The sequence below is a fragment of the Manis pentadactyla genome, chromosome 17 (assembly GCF_030020395.1).
Source record: "Manis pentadactyla isolate mManPen7 chromosome 17, mManPen7.hap1, whole genome shotgun sequence".
In the NCBI taxonomy this organism is placed as follows: domain Eukaryota; kingdom Metazoa; phylum Chordata; class Mammalia; order Pholidota; family Manidae; genus Manis; species Manis pentadactyla.
Window position 1 is genome coordinate 57,387,811 of NC_080035.1, and position 16,776 is coordinate 57,404,586.

Sequence of the window (16,776 nt, forward strand, 5' to 3'; positions counted from 1 at the left end):
CCTCAGTAGCAGGAATCCTTATAGGAAGGTTTCTGTTAAACACCTGGTCTTTCGATGTGTGGTTTATAGTTACAGGTCTTTCAGAGCCCTTAAACATGCATTTCTGTTTCTCAGTCGCCTTGATGTCTGGATGATTTTAGAGATGCAGTGGGGTCTTTACTCTGCAGTCATACAATAAGGGCTATTTATAATTTTTTCTACTTAACGACTCTGGCTTTTAATATATTTTAAAAATTGAGTTTGGGACATCATCAATATTAAATTTTAATGAGATGTAAAGCCACCTTGTAAATGAAATTTTATAAATGAGTTGAAATTCAGTGTATTGCATGATGATTTGATTAGTGAGAAAAGCGAATGTGCTTCTTTTTAATTAATCATGATTATTTACATATAAAGTACATTGGCCAAATTTATGTGCACAATTAGGCACTTAATTGTTCTAAATTCAACTGCATTCATAGAAGGATGATCACATGTGTCTAATAAAATAATTCCTATTCTTCATTCTGGCGGAAACATTATCTTTCGTTGCCATAGAAACTTTAAAAATAATCTCCTAAAAGATTAGTTTGTATATCCACAAAGATACCTAATATCAGGAAGTAGTTATCAATTTCAACCCAACTTACAGTAAACATCTTAAATATTTTTTATTATAGTATAAAGTCAACCTTTTGCTATCTGATTAGTCATACAATGACGTTGAATTCAATCACCATTTAAAAAAAGAAGCAAACAGACCCAATTAAGCTTACACAGAAAAGGAAGTCATGAGGAATAATGAGTACTGCCAACAAAAATGGACAAAATCAGAGAAATAGAACAATAAGAAAACAACTTAATTCTCTATTATGACGCTATTTCCTAGTACAAACATAACTGGTTACCATCAAATTCAAAAGGACATACACTGTGTTCAGTCCATTAGTAAATATTTATAGAAGGCTCCCTAAGAGCCAGGCAGAGCCTGAGGCCCTGGAGACATGGAGATGAAAAGATGTCTTCCTGTTTTCAAGGAGCTTAAATCCTTGGGAGATAAATGAGCAAATAAACAGTAGAGCTACAGTAAGATTATTGCCTTAGCGGAGGCCTGTCTAGCCCAGGGCAACTCCCTCCTTGAGAATTGGACTTTTCAAGCCAATGCACTTTATAAAGAGACTTTCCCTGGAGAGAGATTGTTCCCTACATGAGTTGAAGTCATCATAAGTCACAGTGAAGAAAGATGAATCAATTTCAGTATAATGCAGAATTTTGAGCTTAGCCACAATTGCTGCATTTGAAATGGTCAGGGTGTGATTTGATTTAGCAATATGAGTTTAAAGGTTAATTGTGCAAGGGCAACCTCTCTTGAATGCTGGCCACTGTCCATTGAAGACTTGTGTAAAAGCAAGCTCAGTGGGCTCCGACAAGCCACACATTCTAATCATGCCCCTGGCTGTTAGGACTCTCAGTGCCTGTTCCAGCAATTTACCAAATCTCTGTATCTCATCTCCCAGACACCCCTGTAATTTCCTGCTCATCCCTGAAAGTCACTGGCATAACCTGCAAAAGGCCTCTGCACTTTTGAGACAGGGGAAGGATGTAAGATTGGGTCCAAAGCCAGATTAGTTCAAGAGAGTAGACCATATTGAAATGCATCATATCTGTTGGCTTCTAAATTTTAGTGAAATAGGACACAGTATCACTGGCCAAACAAGACAGAAAAATACCCATCTAACTATGTTGGGAACCATTAGAAGGCATGTAAAAATAGAAGAATAAAAATTTAGGGACATTATTTGCAAAATTTACTTTTTTAAAAACCAACTACCTGTATTTTTCAGCCCCAATTCAGTGTTATATTCTGTCCAAAGGCTGTGGTCTTGTGGTTTGATTCATATATTGGGGACATATACCTCAACCAATGCCAGGACCTTCACATATTCTTTCTCAAATGCCAATGCTTAGCCTAACGTTCATTATGCCGTTGTGTATATAACACCCTCTGGAAGTTTCTATGATGGTCATAGAAGAGGATTTATCTGCCTCTTTCTCTGATGAGTGAAGGTGGGTTGGCAGGGTTTACGGCAGTTGCCATCTAGAGTGGGCAGGGGCCGCTGCTCTCTTCCCTGGCTGTGAAACCCCCCTTGTGCACCCGCTCACTGAGATGGGAAGCCACATCACAAGTCAGGGAATAGATCTGGCTTCCAAAAGAGCACAACCACCATCCTGTTAAAGTACTGGAAGGTTTTTCTCATCACATAAGGACACAGAGAGAAGACAGCCATTTGCAAGCCAAGGAGAGGGGCTGCACCAGAACCCAATCATGCTGGCACCATGACCTCTGCCTCCCATGAGCAGCCTCCAGACTGTGAGAAATAGATTTATGTTGTTTATGCCACCCAGTCTATGGCATTTTGTTATGGTGGCCTGAGCTAAGACAAATTCTCAAAGTATAAAATAATTGTTTAGAATTCCATGTTTTTTAGCTTCAATAGTAAAATATATATAACTTGTAAAATATATGCAACTATTATTGCATTTATTACAAATAAATGCAATAATATCAACTAAATGGCAGATACTAAGTTCTTTCATTACCATGTGCAATGGCACACTTCAGGACTTAATAAAACAAGCCACGACTGAATGTATACACTTGAGCGCATGCTCACATACAAACACTTCCCATACACCTATCACGTGATGCATGAAATTATGAGATGATGCACATTCACTAATTATTTCCTTAGCTGTCCTCTGCTCCAGGATGACTTCTCAGCTCTCATGCGCTCATCACTGCTTAATATTCCGGCTATTTAAGACTTACCTCACCTATAGTTAGATGTGGAAGGAAACAAAGCCCTTTTTATCTTTTAGAGTCAACAACCCCTGAGCCTTGCTCAACATTCAAATATTTTCAAATCATATAATCAAGAATCAAAATAGTCTAAAATGAGAGACATTTCATTCTGAATAGACATTGCTGAACATACATAGACACAGACTATGTGTTATAGAATGTAAGGTAGATGATATTCCAATATAGGCATGTAGTTAAAATTTGCAGTTGTGCTTCTTCAATACTATAGCCGGTCTTAACATGAAATATCGATTACACCACTATTCTCTCTATTTCATTTCATAAACATTGCAAAAGAGAAACTGAAAACGCGTTTTACCGGTGGGACAGACCTATCTCGTTAAAGCCACTGTAGCCCAGCTCTTGCCTGCTAAGTCCCAGGTCTTCGAGGTCCATGCATTCGAACCCCGGGGGGCACTGGTAGCCTTCTTCGAGCTCTGGTGAGCAGTGCGTATCTGGGATAGCTAAGCTATTCCAGGTCACATTTCTGTAGATGACATAGGGAAAGGTGAGACAATTTCAGCAATTATAAATGGATATTAAAATGAATAATGTCATCGCTCTCCATTAATTACTGCTTATTATATGGACACAGATTTAAGATTTGTGACTCAAAAATGGCATTCATAACATTAATGGCATAGTAAACATTCTCAAATGATATCTGATTCATCCATCAGCTATTCATCCCAATAGCTTTTTGAAGGAGTATCGTTATCTCTTTTGTCATTAAAGACCAAGACACATATTAGTGCAGGAAGGATTTCCTATAGATTTGCAAGGAATGTTAATGTTGTCTGGGGATTCCTTGTTATTTACAAAATCTTTATATTACTGTGTGCACAAATAATACTTCCCCACTTCTAAGCAATAGTTTAAATGGTGACAGTCATTTTCCATATGGTACAAATACAATGAGTGTCATAAATGACACCTGGCCTTCTTCTCTGTTGGCGGATGTGCAACTGAGAAAGAAAAACAGACAAATAAGGTGAGACTGAAGGAACTGAAGATACCACACTGGAAGGAGAGAGGTTCTGTGGTGACCAGTGGTAGCTCCAGGGACACTGAGTCTTCTAGGTGGGTGGTGACAGGACACTTTTTCATCCTGATGGCTCACAAGCTGGAGATCAAGTTGACACAGAGATTTGCAGTGGCTTCCTTGGGAACCGGCCCAGGTCATCACTGGAATGGTGATTGTGGGATCTCATTCTGGATTGACCTTAAAATGGTCCCCAAATAGCTGCTGAGGCAATTCACACGGATTGTGCAAGGGCCAAAGTCTAGACTAGAGGATCTTGCAAGCCTTCTAAACCCATGATTTTATTGTAAGTCATTCCCCACTACATCAATGTTTCTAAATATTTCCTAAATGGGAACTGACTTCAGGACAGTCTCAGTCCCCTTGGTTTATGGCCAAATTGAGGCTGACTTGTTGGGTCACCTTTCTTCTTTAATACCTTCTGATGTTCAATTGGCTGCTTCTTTTCCCTTATACACTATGCCTTCTCTAGAATCTGACACCTAATCTCTGCAGTCACTTAGTTGCTTGAGGCCACCATGGACACACACACACACACACACACACACACACACACACACACACACACACACACACACCCATGCCTGGGGATACCTCACCTAGTTCTGTCTCAGTCATAAACAAAGCTCTAAAAGCCTCACCCACATTTCAGACTCCCTATGTTATTACTTCAGGATTAGCTGCACAGAAGATAATCTGTCTACACATCTCAGGGTATTAGAGTTTAAATAATTGCTCCTTTGAGTCACATTTTAGGTTGCTCCTTTGGACGCACATGCAGAAACCCAAGGGAAAGGCCCTCATTGTGGAAATCACAACTTGGCCATGCTAGAAAGATAGGATTTTCAGCAGAGATGCCACTGATTTCCCCTCATTTCACATTTTCATGTGCAGCCAAATGTCCCATCTTTGCTTAAGTCTAATGTGACTCTGTTTCTGAGGTGATACCCACCACTAGAGAAAGTGGTGAGGGGACTGGGCTTACGAGTCACTGTGGGGGACTATGGGTTTGAGCCCAAGCTCTGCCATTTACTTGTTGTGTGACTTGAATAAAGTTCTAAGTATTGCTAAGCTCAGTTTCCTCATCTGTAAGAAAGGGAGAGTAATCATAATTCAAAGTGAAGCTTGTATGAGGATTACGTAAAAAACAAAACAAGTAATGCTCTCAGCATAGCACCTAGCATGTTTCAAGTGCTCAACAAATGCTTATTGTAAATGACTAGTAATCATTGCAGTAATAAATGTAGCACAAATCCTGCCCTGTAAAAACACAACATGAAGAACTGTCAAGAGAATAGAAGGAGTTTAGGTGTGTGATATGAAAGCATTTTGTTCACAAAATTGTGCAGCTAAAGAACCTTTATAGATACTCAATTCTTCATGTATAACTCGAGGGTGGTAAGGTGACGTTCAGGGAGCGAGAGTCTACTTGCCTACCAAATCATGCATTTTTCTTCATTTCCACTACTTCAAAAAAGGCAATAGAAGCAGAAGAAATGTCTAAGAAAACACTCTATCTGAAAGTTTTGAAAAACATCGTCTTTCAGGTATTTGGTTGAGAAATTGAGCTCTGGAGCTAGTCTGCTGGGTGTGAATTCTAGCTCAGCCCATATGACATGTGGGAATTCACCTACCTGTGCCTCAGTTTCCTCATCTGTAAAATGGTGGGAAAATTATTGTTATTTATAATTTGACATTTATAGATGGCCTAGATTGAAACCCGAGTCCTGGTGAGTACTGCCTGTTTCCACGTGAACAGTTGCACCTACTTTGCAGGAATGTATTAATGGTTGAATGAGCTGATGCATAACTCCCAGAATAGTGCTGGGAATCAGTTAATTGCTCATGATTCTTACCTATTATGATTATTTTCATTAATTTACAAATATTAGAACACTTTTTCCATTTTGATTCCATTTTTCTTTCATAGATTGGGACTCTCATTTTAATAAGCACAACCCTAAACAGCACAGATATTATTTTGAAATCTTTTGGCTCCAGACGCAGATTTGAAACATTATTTTTGCCAACATCAAACTATTAGCAAATGCTTATTAGAGACATTTATTAGGTGACTAATCGCTCTGGAACTCATACGTTTAAAACCACATGATAATCATCCTTTTTAAAAATTGAAATGAACAAGTTTCAGAATATATGTTATTTATCTTAGTTTCATTTTCTTAGCCAGAATCTTCTAGATTTTATTTTTATTTGTTAATGTTAATTGTTCCTTGTTCATTTTCCCTCATATATTCATGGGGGCTATATGGAATTAAGGGAGTAGAATTCTTGCTCCAAACAGCTAAGTCCTAAATATAGACAAAGATTCTCCCAGTCATACTAAAACCCACTCATGCTTAAGTGGATTTTAAGACCTGCATTTCCTACTCATAGTCAGATTTCTTGAAACAAGCATCCATTTGTAATCTCTGTCATTTAATTCTCAGTCCATTTTCAAGATCTCCAATCCACTGAAATGGCTCTTGCTTATTTCCACATTGCTACATGCAGCTGGAAATGCTTCAGTTTTTATCTTCTGTGATTTCTCGGCAGCATTTTGCATAGTTGTTTCAGTGGTAGGCAGAAATGGCTCTCAAAGATCTCCACATTCTAATCCCCTGAACACATGAATGCATTAATGTTACATGGCAAAAAGGGAATTAAGGGTATGATGTCAGCAAAGGTAAATATCTTTAGTTTGGGTGATTATCCTGGATTATCTTGGTGGGGCCAACCTAATCACACATGTCCTTAAAAATGGAAAACCTTTCTCAATATGGTTAGAGAGAGAGAGAGACAGAGAGAGAGAGAGAGAGAGAGAGAGAGAGAGAGAGAGAGAGAGATGGCTATGTGGTTATGGAGGGAAGCCACAGAGACAAACTATGGCTGGCTTTGAAGATGCAGGTTTTGGCCATATTTCTCAGGTCACTCACCATTTCCATCTCTTCCTCCTTAATTGACCTTTAGTAGTGAGTTGCTCTTCGATGCTCTCTATGCAATCAGATCCACTTTCACAGCATCAATTTTCTTTCATCTTAGATGTCTTTTTAGAGTCTGAGAGTTATATGTCCAACTGCCTGTTAGGTCTCCCCACCTGGCTACTCTCCAAGTGCACCCAGCTCGATACCCCCCATCCTGAACTTGGGCTCCTTCGCCAGCAGTCCCCCTCTCATGCCAGGCAGCAGTCTAGCACCATCCTCCAAAGTGTTGAGCAAGTCTGAGATTGTGGAATCACCTTGATACCTACTTCTCTTTCAACCCTCATAATTAATCATCATGGGTCCCTAAATACCCTCCAAAATATCTTTAAATATCCTCCAAAATATTCCACTCTATCTCCACCACCCCATGCACCACTGTCTAGTCCCCTAACGGGTCACTACAGGCATGCTTACTCCCACCGTTCATTTGCTAAAAAATGCTATGGGCATATACTTACAGCACATATAGACGGACTTTCCATAATCACTGTCCTACTTTAAGTCTGCCGGTGGCAAAATCTTATTAACATGAGTACAAGATCCTGATGGCTCTAGCACCTCCCCTTTCAAGTGTCCTAGTGTCCAGCCTACTGGTCTCTCCACTGCCTGGTGTGTTCCTTCTACTACAAGACCTTTTCCGCCATTTAGATATCTCTCCTCCAATGGGGTTCACTTGGATAATGCCATGTTTTAGGCTTCAGGCTCCAGCCTCAATGCCATGTTCTCAGAGGAGCCACTCCAGGTCCTCCAGATTGGGTTAGGTTTCCCCACCATAATTTCTCACAGTGCCCACCCTTTTCACTTCTGGCACTTGGGACACGTGTAATTCATGTTTCATTGGATGCCTTCCAAACTTAACTGTTACCCAGTGTAACCTCCAGTTCCATCCTGGCCCCCACACATAAGGCTCTGAGGGTTACATTTACATGGGAACTCGGCTAGACCACGGTGCTCAGTTGTCTGGTCAAACACTAGTCTAGATGCTGCTGTGAGGGTATTTTTTAGATGTGATTAACATTTAAATCAGCAGAATTTAGTAAAGCAGATTGCTCTTCATAATGGGGTGGGCTTCATATAATCAGTTGAAGGTCTTCACAGGAAGCACTGAAGTCCTCCAAGGAGGAAAGAATTTGGTCTGCAGACTGCTGTTGGACTCAAGACTACGACATCACCTCCGGCTGGAATTTCAAGCTTGCTGCTCTGCTCTAAGGATTTGGGTCTTGCTAGTTCCTGCAGTCCTTATGAGCCAATTCCTTAAAAGAAATATTTCTTTCACATATCCATCCTATTACTTTTGATTCTCTGAAGAAACCAGACTAATACATAGTAGATGTTTAATAATTATTTTTTAAATAAATGAATGTGCCTTTATTTCTGCTATTATTTAACTCTATGGCACATTTGTTTATTTGTTTCCTTGTTTGTAAAGTAACCACTGAAGAAATGCTTCAACAATTGGGTCCTGTTGGTTGCTATACAACTTTTTAGAATGATATTTAAAGCTCAGCATGACTTTTCAGTTGTTTAAATTTCTGGCTTTAGTAGTTTCCATGTTTCAGAATGAGTACTTGAATCCTTTGGAGCAGTTAATTGTTTTTCAAAAGACTTTAATTACCTGCCTGCCACGTTTTTTAAGAAAAATCCTAACAAAATACCCTATTTACCAATAATATTGTGCAGGAGTTTGAGATCTAGGAAAACATGTCTTGGGCTGGTGGCTAAAATAGTTTCTTACAGCCCCAAACAATAGCTTTACAGTTTTAAGTTGATCATTACTCCTGATAGCAGAGAGGACTGAGTTGTATGCTGGAACTCAAGGATTATCATCTCAGTTCAGTGACTAACCAACTTAACTACACTGGGCAACTCACTTTAACCATTTGAGCCTTAGTTTCCTCATCTGTAAAATGAGAAACTTTTCTCAGTGAAAAGCAGTTTCCAGAATGACCTCATCACATGGTCATATAAAAGAAAAGGCAAATAATCAGAGTGAGACCATGTGCCCACTGTGCTCTGTTTTATCTGCCTACCAGATGCAATGGGTCAAGGCTTCATGTTCAAATTCTTCTCTTCATTACTCACACCGTCTTCCTGTGCTGATATCACACCGCTCTTACTGCTTATTACAACACATTTGGTGTTGGCCTTTTGTAATTTCAAGCATAGCCACAGTCTAAATAATTCAGATCTTTCTCAGAAACCTTTTCCCCATATTCTTAATGGGGCCACTGTATTTCATTTGTTCATTCATTCCAAATAGTTATTTTTGATAGATGTGTCCTATGCCACATTACATACCAGGGATAGAGACAACTAAGATATTCTAACTCAGAGATTTTACTGCTTACTGTGAGAGAGAAAATAGAAAAGAAATGACCACAGTAATGCATGATGAACCTTCAAGAACTAACGCTTCTGGTGCTACAGGAGCACAACGTAGAAATATCACATATGACTGTGAGGTGGGGTGGATGGTGGGCACTGGGGAAACCTCCCGGTGGGGTAATGCTTCCAGTGGCTACTAGAGGCTCAATGGCCACTGGTTCTAGGGTGGGATGCACAGCATGGCGTCCAGGAAAATGGAAAAGCTAAAGCCAGTGTGCAAAGAAGGGAGAAAGGGTAGGAGAGAGAAAGAGCCACACGTTGCCCTTTCTTCCCTTTCATAGGCAGGTGTAGCTCGTCACAGCTTTTTCTCAGGGGCTGTGGACAAGCAGTTACCTTACCAAACAGTTTTTAAACTATACTGTCAGAGATTTGTGTGTTGGAGAAAAAGACCAAAACTTGTGTTTCCCCCAAACGAACACAGTGTGACTTGTACACGGTGAGCAGACCAGAGCCTGTCCCACATTTGTGAGAAACGCCCAAACCCCTAACTTCTCACAGAGGTTATCACTTACTGTACCTGCACGATTTTCACAAAATGTACCTATAATGGGCATTTATATATAGCAGTTCTGTTTACATTTTTCTTACTTTTTTCTTCAAGAACTGAGGAAAAAGCAGGAAATAAGCAGGATAATGCTGACTTCTCAATAGCCGAATTCAGTCCATTTGTTGTAAAGGCATTCATAGAGGCCAAGCCATGGTGTATTTCTGAGCTTTGCATACAGTGAGGAAAACTGTCAGTGGCGCAAAGGAGGAAATGCACAGTACAACAAATCCATGTGCCACAGGACTTGAAATTTGCCTGCCTATCAAAGGGAGGAAAGGGGAAAGTGTGGTTCTTTCTCACTCTTACCCTCTCTCTCTTCTTTGCACACTGGCTTTGACTTTTCCATTTTCCTGGATGCCATGCACGGAACTATGCACCTAAGAGCATTTTGTTACTGTGTCAACCAGGTTTCTTCTCTATTTATGTTGTATGTTGTAGGAACAAATCATAAGTGGAAGAACACACTTCTGTTAAATCCATGAGTGAATTACAGACACACACACACACATGATCTTTGCAACTGGGAGAAGAGTGAATGTGGTCTTTGACACTTGAAGTCATTGCTCACTGTTGGTGGTAGGCATGGAAACAAGGTGCGCTTTCCTGCTAAGAGTGTGGCCCTGCATGTGGAGGCTGCCCCTCTCACTGCGATTCTGAGAGCGAGCCTGTTCTGGCTGGTACCTGTTATTCGGGTTTGTTCCAGAAAGTCATCCAGCTTCATTTTCATTCCTATTTAGCCTCTTTTTTCAGGATTAATTAAAAACTCCTATGAATTTGCCTGGTTACTTCTAAGGCTGGATGTTTTGGAACACCTGCCCCACCCTGGAATTTGCAGAGATGAAACACTTATTGATTTTTGAAAACTTTTAATTGCTCTGCCTGGACTTTTAGAGGGGCTGTGAAACAAGATAAATAGTCTGAAGCAGGAAATAATATTGACATCACACCACTTTTTATAAACAACTAGGTCTGGCACATTTTCTAAGAAACTGGGAAATAAATTTCTCCCTATGTTAAAGCGGAATATTTTAATGTGATTTTTCCATTTCTTCATCCATTCCTGAATGGCTACATGGGCAAAGCCATAAAGAACTGAATTCATCATGAAGAAAAACCCAGTAAAATTAAATGCATTATTTTATTTTTAAAAAGTATTTAAAATAGTCCTCTTACCTTGTTGTATCTGAATAGTTCTTTTAATGATATACTATCACCAAATTTGCTCCTTCAACAATATCACTCACTACTTTGCCAATACGGTAAGGGACAACACATGAGATGGGACAGGGGGACTGGCATCTGAGCCAGGATTAGGCAATGGAAGGTGCATGAATGTACTGGAAAGAGTGTCAGAAAATAAAGTATCAGAAGATGTACTGATCAGCTCCAAACTGGAAATGTGAAAACTGTTGAGATTTATGAGACTAAGTCTACTACCTTTCAGTCTAGGCCAAGAACTCCATCAAGCACTCTTTTTTTCCATTTGCTTCAGGAACTAGATGGACGATGCAGGGAGAGAACTTATCTGTAAGGAGTCTGTTGGCATGACAGAAAATGGCCATCAGGATTTGGGGCCAAGATTACAGGACCTCATTGGTGATTTTGCCAATTAATTAATGTGTGGCAAGGTGTTCTTTCCTCTCCTCTCTCAGGAGGAGCATACACAATCTATGAGATCCCATTATGTAGTGGCAATTATGAATAGAGTGCCTCATAATATTAGGAGCTCAAACATATGTCCATGTTTACTGGCTGTGGTTTGGCTGAATTGTAGGGCTGCGGAACAGCATTTCTTCTCACTCCAACAGGCCTCCATCCTTTAGGGATTGTCAAATGATGTCAAGGGCTCCATAAAGGTAAAAACACGTAGCTACCTTAAAGTAAGGCCAGGGAAGGATTTAGAAAGCATCAAATTCCTGGACCCAGGAGCCCTCAACCACAAAGTGCATCTGCCCAGTGCAGTCATTAGACTTAAGAACAGGTACGAGTCACTGAATGAATAAAGTGGAGATGACTGCCTGCAGTTCCAGAACACAGGGGTAATCTGCCTCTTTGGGAGAATGACAAGAGGCTTGAACTACCTCTGTACTCAGACATTTGTAGAAACAGCGTTAAGGGGAGAAGCAGCTCAAGTTACTCCAGGGGGAGCTGAGGCAGCTAGCTAAAAGCCTGGGATTTCCTTACAGACTCAAGATTTATCTTTTAAGAAGTCGTGCAGAAGTTGTATTCCACTCTATAACCTATTTTTTTTTTTTGGGTTTTAATGTAAAACTAAGATTTTAAATCACTGATTACTAACCTGACCGATTCTGAGTCTCTCAACCCTGCCTATAACTGTGAATCCAGAAATATGGCTTGGAGTCCGTATTTTTACAAAGTTTGCCAGGAGATTTTCTCTAACAAAGATAGTGCATCCCATAAATGAATTCACAAAATACACCGTCAGCGCCGTTATAGTCATTCATGTTATTATGGTTTCTACTTGGGGAAAAAGCAGGCTGTTGGGCTGGAAGCTGAGCTGGCAAGATAACAGCGCGTATGACTTCTACGAGGCAACCACAGTGACCACTTGGTGAGGCGCTGAATCGGCAAGCCTCCTCCTTTCACACTCACGCCGTGTGCTCAGAAGATCCAGCACATCGTTTCGGAATTCAGTCCTCAAATAAGCTACCTTAACCACTTACTCACCCACCCCACTTAGATCTTGTCTCCTAAGCATGTGCTCCTTGTAACCAAAGGGAAACTAAACATTTTTATTCAAATATTTTGGACACACACATGTTCAAGAGCATCTCATCAATGACTAAATTACAACTGAATATTTAAAAGTGCAGAAGTTGCTTTCAGGGAGAACTAACTGGGTTTAAATCTTGCTTCTGCCATATCCAAGCTATTTCATCTTGGACATCTTATTTAACCTTATTGAGCTTCAATTTCCTTGGACGTCATACAGAGTGTAAAAACAGAACATAAATTATCAGGCTGTTACGAGTACTCAGTGAGAAAAAAACAGGTATCAGTTGTTCAATAAAGGGTATTTACCACTAGTAACAAGTGAAAGTTTGAAAACCTAGATTATTACATTGTTCTCTTCTAGGGAAGTAACCATTAGATCAAAAGAAATCACATCATTTCTTTTAGACCCTTTCAAGCTGTAGGACTTTCTTTTTTTATGCTGAAGATCTTCACAAATGTTTTTGCTATTATTGTGAAAGTCACACTGGTATTAATTTTCATAAGGGAGTCTGACTTATTCTGAAATATTTTCTTATATTTAATTTTTAAAAATTATTATCACATAAAAGTTGGACTTAACTGGTTGCTCAGGTAGACCACATTTTTGAGGTGGATGTGCACAATAATTTTAAGAGATATATGGAATCATACAAATATATTAGGTACCACTATTTCACATGTTGAGATGAGATAGAAGCCCCTGAAACAGAGCATCTACATAAGGACAGAAACCAGATGGAATATGGACTTTAATTTTCTTTATGACATGTATTATTAGAGAGTTTATCCATATCCACATATGAATGTGGATCTGTATGTATATTACACGTTTATGAGTATGGGATTATAATATTGTATAAGTTGCTCAAATGGCAGTAGAAGCAAGGACTGGGAAGTTAGACTTGAGTTCAAATCCTGACTCTCTCACTTACACATGGGCACATTATTTAACCTCTTTGGAACTGCATCCTCATCTGCAAAATGGGAGAAATAATTTCTTCCAGATTGTTTGAAAAATGTATTATAATAAAGCAAAATATCTGAGATATAGTAGATGCTCCACAAATGCTGCTATTAATTTAATTGAACTTTCCATGCACCATTGGAGTATTTTCATTTCTTATTTCAATATTTTAAAGAAAATGCCTCCAATATGTATTTATCCCAACTTGTTCCTATATCTCCCTCTTGGCAGACATCTCCACATGACTCCTGTGCAACAGTCTCTCTTCATCCTTCGAAAAGAAGTTTAAATATAAATCAAGAGGACTTCCCAGATCATTGCATGATTTGAGGCACCTGTGATTTTACATATTCTACAAAATTCTCTCTTGATAAAGTCCATAGAGATTAAAAATTGAGTTTCCCAGTTCCACCGTGTTTCTATTTTTAATTCTTCTGACCATTCTATGTAAAAAACTCATTATTTTGTGAGAATTATAAGACAAGAATTCATTTATTTTTCAAGTACCCTAAAGGGTAAACTTAAATCTTATTTAAGCCAGCAATAGAAAACTGACAAAAATCCAACTTCATATTGTCTCTAGTCTAAGTCTTAGTGAGCATTTTATAAAATATCTCCAAGTCCTATAAACTACCTTGGGTGGGGTGACTACAGAATGTATTGTCCATCCTGAGACCCACCTGAGATTAAACGGGGAGCTATTAGTAATTACTCCAGCACAACAGGAATAAACCAGAATTGCCCTGGGCATCTGTGGTGAGGAGTCCCCTACCCCTGGGTCTTTAAGCTGACGATCCAGCCATTACAAATATGTACCTGAACTCTTGGTTAAATGCTGCTCTCTCTACAGTAAACTTTTGTATTCTTAACATCTACATTTACTTACCTTAAAGTTTTTATAATTATCTGACATGAATAAGATTTCATTATTTGATATTAAGCTATGAATGAATGTCTCTCTTTTTTTAGGAATGACAGTAAGGTGGTAGGTAAGTCTTCATCTTTTCTATTTCCCCTACCAGCTCATTTTCACCTGCTCCTCTTTTAGGTTGGGGCAGATTTCTGCCATCACATGTGGCATTTTGCAGCACCCATTTCTGCCACAGGCCACTGCTCTTCTCAACTTTCTTTTTGATATGAATTCCTTTGTTTAGTCAAACCCCATTACTCATTCCATAACTGCCTCACGTTGTCATTCATTATGGGAGAAGCATCTAAAGCTTTTTTTAATGCATGCTCTTGAGGACACAGCTAAGATTCCCTTCTATCCAAAAACAGCTCCATTTAAAGGCAAAACTGCATGTATTGAGTTGCTTCCTTATCTATCCTGTGTGTGTCACAAATTAAACATACCAATTTCAGAAGTCAGATGTGAAACCCAGGATATCTAGGTTTCTGAACAGACACGTCTCTGCCTGAAAGCTCTCCCGTGATTAGGTTATCATGCATGCACATCAACTGAGCAGAAATTGGAACAATTGTTAAAGGACAACAATTAAGAGAAATGAGGTCATGACAGCGACTGGTAACACTGATTACTGGAAACACAGCCATCACAGCAGAGTTTAATGTCTGACTCAGAGATGGGAGTGAGAAATCTCGAGTTCAGAAGCAGCAGAAGGAAACAAAAAAGTCGGAAAATGTCTTGAAGCTGGGATTTTATTTACTTTGACTTTGGACATTTTTTTGAGTCTTTAAAAATAAATTAACGTCTGGGCTGGAATTAATGGTAAAATGGTATCAGCAGTTTTCCTGCTTATGAGTAGGACATTAAAACTCGGTTAATACTGAATTGAAAATTAAAAGAAAAATGTGATATAAATGTTGAGTCCTTGAAATGAATCATCAAACCTATGAAAACTATTATGAGCAACAATACTACCAGGTTGCTAGTTACATATTTTCTTTTCAAATATTAAATTAAAAGTCCCATTAAAAGAAGGCAAAATATATGTGTATGTACATAATGCTTTTGGGTAGATCTTAAAAATATGAGAAAGAAAATGCAGACATTCCCACTAACTGCTATGTCTCGAGTAACAGAAAATTCTGCCAACGTTTATGAAATTCTTCACACTGAACTCCATTTTCAGGATAAAGTAATGAACTGGAGCTAATATTCAGAGTACGAGAAGTCTTTAAATATTTTTTTCAAAGACATTCATTCCCTAGTACTGAGTGTGGTATGGATCTGGCAAAGAGCATTCGGTGAAGTGACTCGAGGCCCTTGAGTTCAGAAGGTGCTCGTATCCGATTTCCCAATTTGTATTATACGTCATGTGTCAAAGTTGAGTCTGCCATCGTGCTGCTTGATCTATTTTATCAAGTTTTAGGTTTCTCTAATTTCAACTCAGTTTTTCATAAAATGATAACTTTAAGTCAGCCCCCTGTCCTCTCTGCTGTGAGAACAGCTGCTTTATATCCAGAAGCTTTCTGTGTTCTTCACTTCTGTGTCTATTGTCTCCTGCCCACACAATATCTTCTTCCACCTTCGTATTCATTCATGGAACAATCTAGCCATATTCAACAGCCTACACACATTAAAAAAAAAAAAAAACACCTACAGGTTTTCTTCCACGCATTTGTCTCTTCCTTTACCCACACAATCAACTTCTTACTCACCACTTCCTGCAACTTCAGTACCGTTTGTATTAATTCACTGGTTTTCTCCACTTTTAACATTGCTTTTCTATACTTTAACCATTTCTCATTTGTCACATTTAGCGACCTGATTTTATTATTCTGCTCTTTTTAAAAACTTCCTCTCCTTCGTCAATCTGTCATAATGTTGTCATTACCTGTCTAAATGCAATGCATGATCCATCGTGCCTTCAATAGTTACTAAGTACTTGTTTTGTGCCGGGATACTAGGTACCATCCCTAAGGAGATGAATCTTCTACACCCTTAGCCATATGTGTTCTCAAGGACCTCCCCGGTGTAATGAGGAAACTAGAAACTTAACAGCTGTGAGTGCCAAAGTGCTAATTGTGGCAAGATGGGCTACATTAAGTTCAACTCTTTCCCCTACAAACAACTAGATCAGTTTTAAACAATAACAGTTGAAAATGTATGTCTGGGTTTCCAAGAAAGAAAAGTACATTCTAAAATGTACGAGAGAACCAAAAACTACAGGGAGGGATGTACATGAGCTGCAAAATGGTGGTATGAATGGGGGCTGAGTACCCAGTAGCCAAGAGCTTGGGTTTTAATGGCCACAAGAGGCAGAAGACATTGTTTATGAGCCTATATAAGGTTGGGAGCTGGAAATTGGA

General features: G+C 39.1%; 1 protein-coding gene across 6 annotated transcripts in view; it reads right to left on the reverse strand.

Moving 5' to 3' along the window:
• NALCN (sodium leak channel, non-selective) overlaps positions 1-16,776 on the reverse strand; it is a 290,775-nt gene that overhangs the window by 237,711 nt on the left and 36,288 nt on the right. For 5 of the 6 annotated variants that reach the window (XM_036893731.2, XM_036893732.2, XM_036893733.2 and 2 more), the window contains exon 7: positions 3,178-3,332. In XM_036893731.2, the coding sequence (XP_036749626.1) occupies positions 3,178-3,332 (155 nt within the window). Of the gene's footprint in view, positions 1-3,177; positions 3,333-16,776 lie in introns of those variants that run through there. The other variant, XM_057494619.1, reaches the window with a different exon arrangement.